The following is a 9,466-nucleotide window of genomic DNA, read 5'->3' on the forward strand; positions in this document are numbered from 1 at the left end:
ATTTCAAATTGGCTTCCCTCCAATTTACTCAAATTCTGAAATTAATTTCATATTTGTGTAACTCTCCTCTTCCCCTTTCCTAACCTAATTTTCCCCATCCCATCCACCCGCCCGCTTCCTCCTCTGTTTTGGTCGACCACCTCCTCACTCCCTCTCTTGGGAAATTACAGCAAGAAGAGGAGAAGACGACACCTCTCTCTCCGGTTCTCTTCAATGTTGAATGGCGGATCCCGAGTTTGAATGGGGTCTTGTATTCAACGCCGACGGAAGCATGAACATCCTAAGATCTCCGTGCTTCGACGTGGGATTTGAAGACGAGACCACCATTGAAGAATATTTGGAGCGAGTCGTCTCAATTCTTGCGAGCATCTTCGACCGACGATTCTCAAGCCACGATTGGAGCCTCATAAGCCGCCCACTACCTCCTTCCCCGCCGGTCTGGGGAAAAAAAAATTCGATCCACATGTAGTGGTAAATGGATTGATTTTTGACCCATTGCAGTTCTATTTGTAATGCCAGATTTGAGCATTTCAGACATAAATTTCTTATTTTTTAGAGATGATAATAACTTGAAAGTAGTCGTATTTTTGTTTACTTTGTTGCACTGATGCCTCGAACTTATAATTAGTATTTCATTCTTCCAGTGAAGCACATTGGACCCGGAGTCTTAAGCATGGCTAATGCAGGCCCTGATACTAATGGAAGCCAGTTCTTCATATGCACAGTGAAGGTATCTCTCTCTATAATTTTTGGTGGTTTAAACGCCTACACTGTCCATTTTTGACAAAGTAAACTCCCCTTACCAGAATCTTATTTGTTTTGTTTGATGCGATTCAAACCTTTGCCCTCTTTGTTTAAAGCAAAGGCATTGCCACCATTGCTCGTGCCTGCTTGAATCTGTTCACAACCTTCATCCCTGTTTTTAGCAAATTCAAAATAGTGAGTATGGAAGAAGCTTTACCATCTTATTTACAAGATATTTATAAACATAATATCAAAATCTTTCTTATATACAAAATTCATACTTACCACCTTATTTCATGCTAGTTACATATCTAATACCCAAAACATTAATATTACATGTTTATCACTCATATAATAAATTTGAGTGCTTGAAATGAAATATTAAAGTTTATAGAATGATATGAATGGTAGAAATGAATTATAGGAGTGATATATTTGATATTAAAGTTGTATATAGGCGATAGGCATGTAATATTAATGTTTTGGGTGTTAGATATATAAATAGTATGAAATAAAGTGTATGTAAATTTCCCTAAGGAAGTATGTTTACCCGAGAAGCTTCACCATCTAAACCCTAAAAAAATAGATGATACGCCGTGACGCTTCCATGCCCGCCGAAACCCTAAGAAAACCTCAGCAAGTACGCCGAAACCCAAAATCCCACTACATTTACTTACTTTGCTGCCATCTTGTCAAATATTCATTGCAAAACATGCAAGTCGAAGTTATAGATAGTTTATACATTGAATTACTATAAGGTCTGCATATATTCACCTCCTCCATTGGCGTCTAAAACAGACTCCATGGCTGGACAACCGCCATGTCGTTTTTGGACATGTTCTGGAAGGAATTGATGTCTTGAAGAAGATAGAGTCCCAGGAAACCAGCAGGTCTGATGTCCCAAAGCGCCCTTGTAGAATTGTGAATTCTGGTGAGCTTCCAGTCCAGAGCTGAATGGATCTTCTGCTTTGATGGGCTTGCTTGGCTTATTTTTACTTGCAGAAATACTGGAATATTATCTTTTTCATCTCTGTAACTTTGATGTAGACATTTTTGCTTGCATTATGAGAGATATAACCATTGAGGCTGCTCCAAATTTCTGAAAATGATGAGGAGGCTAATTTAGGGCTGTAACTTGATTATGCTCAGTTATTTTCTATCTTGTTTCTGCTTAGTTTTTTTTTAAATCTTTCTTCTGTTGGCTCTTATTTATGTTAATGATTATTGTTGAAATAAATGAGGTGAGAACAATTTTCTTTTGAATGAATGTTAGTGTGTTCAGTGATGCTGGTTATGAGGTTTATGAAGTCAGGCTCTCTTCATGTAAAATCTAGCTTTTTAGCTATTGAAGTATTGTCCTCGTTGGCCTAATGGCCTCATGATTTTATCTTGTTGGTGTAACTTTTGAAGAGATTGCACATCGCAGGATTGCTTTCAGAGGAGAATGCTTAACTTTAGAGCTTCTCAATGAACCATCAATCATTACATCAAAAGACATTTCAATGTTTACAATTTTAATTTCTTTTTTTATTTTAAAGGATTTCATAATTTTTCTGGCTTAAGTAACTGATGTCTTTGTGAAAAGACGCCTCAATGTTTACGATTTTAACATTTTTTTTAGTTCAAGTGGTGGCTCTCGTTATGTAGCATTGTATCTCATATAGGGTTGAAGAGGTGGCCCTCATGATGTCACACATTGTCTTGTATCTTTTTTTGGTTAGTGTATTGCTCTGATATCATTATGTAATACCTGAAATTCTTAACTATCAAAATATTTTCGCTTTGACCTAATTACTTATATACCAAATTCTTAGTTTGGTTGACCTGTTTGATAAGCGAGTCAAGATCAATTTGGAATTCTAATATGTTCATTAAATGGGTCATATTCGTGTTGACCTAGATATCCGATCTTAACTCATTTAGATTTTGTGCTTGTTGGCATATCTTTTCAATTTTTATCAATTTACATAAATTATATAATTGACAAGTTTAAAATTTTTTTAATCAAAATAATGTTATTGGGTCAGGTTCGTGTTGTGCAAATTCAAGCCAGATCAATTGCAAATTTGACGCAAATCCAATTAGTTAACCCATTTTGACACCCCTAACTAAAAATTTGTCCAAGAATTTAGTAAGTTTCATATTCATTGCAAATTCAATTGGACATTCTCCTTGCAAGTCGATAATATTGACAAGTTTGACAACTTTACAAATCCCCCCAATGTGATACCATGTGCCACGTGTGATGCCCACTCTCACAAGTCATCCTCTAATCAAGAAATTAATTAGCAATAATGACATTATTTATATAATAATATTATTATTTAATGCATGAAAAATCACTCAAGACTTCATAAGTAATTATAATCCTATTTTTAATCGCTAATCCTCTATTCAAATTTTTATAAGAGCTACTTAATTTATTTACATAGCCATATTTCTTTGTAGGCGAAAAAAATCAAGCTTCATAACTTAAACAAAAAGAGTTTTAGTGAAGCCTATTGAAGTTTTATCGAAGGGTAGAAAATTGTCCGAAGAGAAATTCACAAAATTTTTTTTGGCAGCATTAATAACAATATAAGGAGTTTGCAGTGTAAACCATACCTCTGTCCCTAATAGTTGCGGCATTGCTACCGAACCAAGTATCCTGCCTCTCACTTTGGCAATGGGCAAAAACATGAATTAATTAAATCATCCCATTTCTTTTTGATGACGAGAACCTTTCCACTAACATAAGCATTTGATTCCTGAATAAATAGAGAAAAGATCAAGTGCAAATATCGTTTAAGTTACGTGAATAATTAAATACTTGCATAAGTATTAAATTATAGCATGAAAAAATATTACCTTGGAGAAACTGTATTTGATCTGGTTGCATTTTGCATTTATCCATCCTCATGTCTTGCCATATAACCATGAGGATCAGCCGCCTCTCGGTTGCTGACTCTCCTTGAGCTGAGACCCAAGGAAGAAAAAAAATGACAACAGTAATATTTCAGGTTGCTCTATCAAGTATTAGTTCATCCAGAATGGAACCAATATGAAAATGAGGAGATTAACAAAGTATTCGGGAATAGTTCACACTTTGTTCATGTAAAAAGTTCGATAAAAAAGACGAGCAGAATTTTCATTACAATAGCAAGTACTGGCGTCTTATTAATTAAAAGTTTGTAGCATATATTTATTTACCTGCCAAACATCATATGCTGTATTGCAAAGAAAAAAAGCGGGGTCTGAATAATGCACACACATTCTGTGGAAAGAAGCACTGAAAAGAAAGAAGGATGAATAATAAACTTATGATATCTGTTAAATCCTACCTATGCGTATAAATCAAACCTTATATCGGAGATGGAATCATTTTTACCAAAGTAGGATTCAAGCGAGAAGGTGCAGGTCTGTGGTAAGTCCTTGAAGCCCACTCCCCTGTTTGCCCCAAATACAATTATTTGCAGAGAGAAAAGCTTATGACTGGTACTAGAGAGAAATTGAAAAACAAATACCAACAAGGTTAAGAGAAAAACTTGGAACCAGAGTTTTAAAGTCTATTCAACAACTAATTAAACATGTACAGCATATTAGAGTGCTTAAACATGCCAATATTAAAGGCTTGTAACAAGTACCTGCTAACTTACTACTCCTCTAAAGAAGGATCTGTAAGTGCGACGGACAGCCACAGCAAACTACAGTCACAAGATTAAACCACAACAGTAGCCAAAATTAGATTGAAAATTCTAATCAACTTTAAATTTATGACTTTCCGAGAGACGAAAAGATGAATTAGAATTATTTAGGCTCGTATTGAGGCTGCTTTCTCTTCTGCTTCTTAAAACGCTTTTAATACAAAGTTTTAAAAAAATTGACTAAAAAAGCCGCTTTAAGAAAGCAGTAAGAAAGCCGTCCCAAACAAAGAGCTTTAGTCATAAAAACAGAAATCGCGATATACGTTAAGAGATCTATGTGGCAAATTATTAGAGTTAAATTTTAGCAAATAAGTAAATATGTATGCTGTCATCAGATTTCATACGCGCCCATCAACGGAACAATCCAGCACCGCCAACCACACTTGACTCTTATGCTTGCCGGAGAATAAGGCTCGAAATCCATCGCAATGGGATGGCTTGCTACCACCACCAGCGAGCCAGCCGGTACGAAGTGCCTGGGGACAGTGACGAGTATCACAGAAAGACGTGGAATATGACAAAAATGCATTGCAAAAGAAAGAATATAAACCTGTATTTTGCATAACGCATTTTCCCTTTAACATTAAATCTTCTCATAGCAGCTAACCAGATGCGTTTGATCCACGGAAACAAAAGACCTGCTCCTGAAATGGAAACCAGCAAGAACTTCAGCAGTAGAGCCATTGTTCTGTCTCAAGAAATCTGAATCGTCCATTACAAAACCAGGGCACTAGTGAAAGAAGAATAACTTTATTACTGAAGTGAAACATGGAGACTTTAGTATAGAAATTTATTTCTCTATCAACACTAACAAGTTATGATGCAGCGGTGGAACTCAGTGAATACTGCATCATCAATAGCAGAAAAAAAGAGTGGAGCGAAATTAATGTAGCATTGTCTGAGTTCAACGTATCAAGCACAGTAGAAACAACACATAGGCACTGAAATGGCAACTTCCATGTAATTTAGAATAAATTGACCACAATTTGGAAACTGTTTACTTGGTCCATGTACCACGTTAAGCCTTAGAACTCAACTAAAATAAACATAAATATAAACAAACTATTGCACATTTGCAAAAGTTTATTTGTGGCACTAAGAAACTGCTAGACTTTTCAAGAGGTCTTTAAAACCTTTGTCAGGATATTACAAATTGAAACCACAGGAAGCACCTCTAACATTGTCTGCACCACTGTTAATAAAACCAAAGATTTTAAAACAAGTTTTATATGTATCGTTAGCCAGTGGGCAGTATCTATAGGCCAATAATAATCAAATTGGGAAATGGAAATCGGTCCATCAGAAAATGTCCACTGCATTTGTAGCCATAACTTCATGTTGCAGGAGATTAGAGAGATTGCTTTAAAGCTGCCAATCGATGTGTGAACTAAACAATCAACTATTTACTGAGAAAGCCATAATGGTTGTGCCTTCTTTAAAATAATCCCAACAAAAAAATAATAAGAACCATATGAAGAAATCTAAAGGTCCTTTAGTATTGCAAAGTCAGCCAATAATGACGGCATCAGTAATGATAGTATGACTGCATTTTAAGACGGAGGGATCTCTCTAAAATTCACAGAGCGTGGATGTAGAAACAGCGCTATCATTTTCAGCAGTTTAATTGAAACGCCAGTTACTTATCTAAAACTAGAAAGATTCTCACTTCTTTTTATGAGAAAATTATTAGTCGGGGCACTTTGACGGAGATAACGTCGGTTTTCTCTCGTTTTATGAAAGCGCATTACTGTACAAGCTATGCTCTTGACGTGTACTTTCATTGTAATAAATAGAAGAACCGGTGCTGCTCTGCACTATACCGGAATCCGACACCTAATAAATTTCCCTAGATATTTCTGTTCGAATCTATGATGTACCAGTTATTAGAGAAGCTTGAAATAACACAATAACAGCTATAAAAGAACAGGTGCGAAAAGGAAGAATAAAACATCAAAAAAAAAAATACAAACCCTTGTCATGCCTTCGCCAAGAGAAAAGACGCCAACCATCCACAGTAGCAAACCTTAACATCTGTCCGTTATAAAAAATCTGCATTTGTTAAGTCACTACTCATATGGTCAAATTCAAGAACTTCTATTCCCCTACTTTTGCAATGGAACAGGGAAAGGGTTTAAGGTTAAATAACCCACCTGTATTTTTCGTCAGGTTTATCGCTCAGAATTCCAGTGAACTGTAGCTGCTGCTCCATGATTGTATGATGAACCATGGCGAGACTTTTTGCGGTAAAACATATTGGATATGTCATTGCACCAACCCCCTCCTGCAGAGCTCATTGAACCCAAAGTAATTTTTTAGAATAAAAGATAGCCAAATTTTAGACTAAATGAGTGCGTAGATGTGATTGCAGTTATCGCCATGAAAGTGAGCAAGGGAAATACTCAAACAAATTTATCAACAATATTCTACCTTGCGAAATCAAACAATCGGAAATATAATACTACTATATAATGATATTAATACCTATATATAATATATATATCACTATTATTATAATATATATATACATATAATATATATATCAGTTTATCCAATATTCTAAGATTTTCTAAGGTTACATCTCTAACCTCCTAATTGGACAAGCAACATTTTCTCCAGATCCAAATCCACGAGTGATAGGTGGTTAACCAGTAAGTCTTCCATCTCCAAGCAAACTGCTTATCAATCCAACACTGAAAGTATATTAACCAGCTGAGATGTTAATCGCCCAGACATGGTTGGCAGACCTCCAGAGCATCCATCAAAATCTAACCATCATACGAGATCTTAATGTTAGATGGCATAAAGTTTATAGGCGTATTCTGAAGGTTAGATGCATAAATGTTTGATTGGGTAAATTTTGAAAAAATTCTCATCACATCAAATTGTATTGCCATCAATTGGATCAATGAATGATTACACAAATCATTGATTAATGCATTTTGAACTAATCCAACATGCGACGAAACGCGATCTCAAAGATATGAACTTTTACTGGCCTAGTATTGACTGCTTTAGAAATGAAAAGAAAAAAAATAATATGTCACAAGTACTTCTAATATATATTTGATATTGAATGATTTTATAAATTAAATTTATTGGTTAGATTTAATATTATATTCTTTATGTAAATATTCAATCTCAAAATATAATCCATAAATTAAATCCTTATCAAATATTAAATATATAATTAAAATTTTACTTTTTGTTTTTCAAATGAAAAAAAATAGCACTTGATGTAGAAGACATCCCAAACTATCACTTAATAACTAGTTTTTTATATATATTATGAATATATATATTATATAAATATTATATATATGCCGACCAATTTGGAACGGCATGTTTTAAGGAAGAGAAATAAGAAAAATAAACATTTCTATGAATTATTCTATATCATACTTGACAATATGGTATAAAATCTCAAACAATGCTGACACTAACAAATTAAATTAAAAAAAAATCCATGATAGGAACTAGGTAGTATTGGAGATAGTGTTTTTATCTATTTTCTTAAACAACTTTTAGGAAAAAAAAATTTAACTTTTTTATTAAAAAAGCTATTTTAAGAAGCAGTAGAAGGTCTTCCCAAACAAAGCTTGATGCTCCTAGCAGAATGACATAACCAAATCTAAAATATTCAAACATTAAGGCGATGTTTGGACTGTATTTTCTTTGTATCTTCTTAAAGCAACTTTATTTTTAAAATATAAAAATTTGCTATACTATAAAAAGTATGCTTTATAGAAGTAATATAAAACCTCTCCCAAATGAACAGCTAAGAGATTTAGGGCAAACACAGAGCAAAGACCTGGTTCAATAAATCATGATCACATATAAAGGACGCAATATGTAGGATGGAAAGTAAACAAAACGAGTATTAAAATATAAATTAAACAGCTCAATTACCTGCTCCCTGGCGTGCCGCATGCTGGATATTAAGATGTGAGTGGGACGGAATAGAGGCGATCCTCCGAGACACCTTCGCCATCAAATATGTCGTCTCCTCAGATCAAGTTCTCTAAGCTCGAGAGCTCCATCCCACGAGCATGACAGATAAAAGGAAGCCAAAACCCCAGAAAGATTTCATGTGTCCGTTGTAATTAGAATAGAAGAACCACAGAGACAAAATCTTTTAGAGGATGTATAAAGAGAAACGGAGATTTAAGGAATCCGCGCGGAGAACGCAATGACGAGTAAGTTTTATATTAATACGGCAAGATTAAATAAAAGCCGTTTTCAGCTGGAAGATTTTACATTTATTTGCTGAAGAAATTGGGATTGCAGACGAGTAAAGAGAAAAAAGAATATTCAAGAAAGGAAACCGTCCCTGACTCTCGGTGTGAACTTATTGCAGATAAAGCACGTCGTTCGCTTTTGCTTCGGTGCCTCCATTTTCGGCCTGAAGAGATTCCTTAGCGCCTGTGAGACGAGAGAGAGAGAAGAGAGTCTTCCAGGCCACGCAGTATGCCGGGTGAGTTAGGAGGACATGAGGGAAATGCAAAAGGAATTCGCGCGTAAACTTTTTTGATTTGTCGGGCTATAAAATGAAAGGCTATACCAGTGAAAAGCGTAAATTATTAAACAATTCTAAAAAAAATTTGCATTAATCAAATGATAAGTTCCTAAACTTGAGCGAATGAAATATAAAGATGAGAATATGGATCTTTTTATTTATATATTCTAAAAAATTTTTAACTTTATAAAAATAAATAAAATAAATAAAAAATTAAATATTTAGGCGCTATTTATTTTTTGAAAAGAAATGATATGCAACTATGTTCAAATTGCTAGAGATTTTATATTTTAGAGTATTTGATTGATGAAACATATAAAATAACATTGTAAAAAACTTTGTGTAATTTCTTTTCTACTCCTAATATTTTAGCTTTTTCTAGTCGTGTTATAAACCTCACTCAGTTTCTTCTCGATTCCTATTTAATGATGAGTTGGATTGTATTTGTCCCTATCATACCACATCATTTTTGACTTATATCTATATTTATTTTACTTCAAATTCAAACAAAGTTAATATAGCCTCT

The 9,466-nt window shown here is 34.3% G+C and overlaps 1 protein-coding gene across 1 annotated transcript; it reads left to right on the forward strand.

Annotated features, from left to right (window-relative positions):
- Window positions 1-220: 220 nt before the first annotated feature.
- Window positions 221-2,006, forward strand: LOC114581005 (peptidyl-prolyl cis-trans isomerase E-like). The gene is made up of 3 exons (XM_028700205.1): window positions 221-436; window positions 629-730; window positions 1,543-2,006. The coding sequence occupies exons 1-3, from the start codon at window positions 221-223 to the stop codon at window positions 1,696-1,698; spliced, it is 474 nt and encodes a 157-aa protein (XP_028556038.1). The 3' UTR covers window positions 1,699-2,006.
- The last annotated feature ends 7,460 nt before the right edge of the window (window positions 2,007-9,466 follow it).

This window comes from Dendrobium catenatum, unplaced genomic scaffold (genome assembly GCF_001605985.2).
Source record: "Dendrobium catenatum unplaced genomic scaffold, ASM160598v2 fragScaff_scaffold_1470, whole genome shotgun sequence".
NCBI classification, from domain to species: Eukaryota; Viridiplantae; Streptophyta; class Magnoliopsida; order Asparagales; family Orchidaceae; genus Dendrobium; species Dendrobium catenatum.

Excerpts from the sequence above, each read along its gene's own strand:
- LOC114581005 (XM_028700205.1), top strand. The coding sequence starts at position 221 with ATGGCGGATCCCGAGTTTGAATGGGGTCTTGTATTCAACGCCGACGGA. Across the intron at positions 437-628 it reads CACTACCTCCTTCCCCGCCG|TATTTCATTCTTCCAGTGAA; the intron begins GTCTGGGGAAAA and ends ACTTATAATTAG. Across the intron at positions 731-1,542 it reads TCTTCATATGCACAGTGAAG|ACTCCATGGCTGGACAACCG; the intron begins GTATCTCTCTCT and ends CGTCTAAAACAG.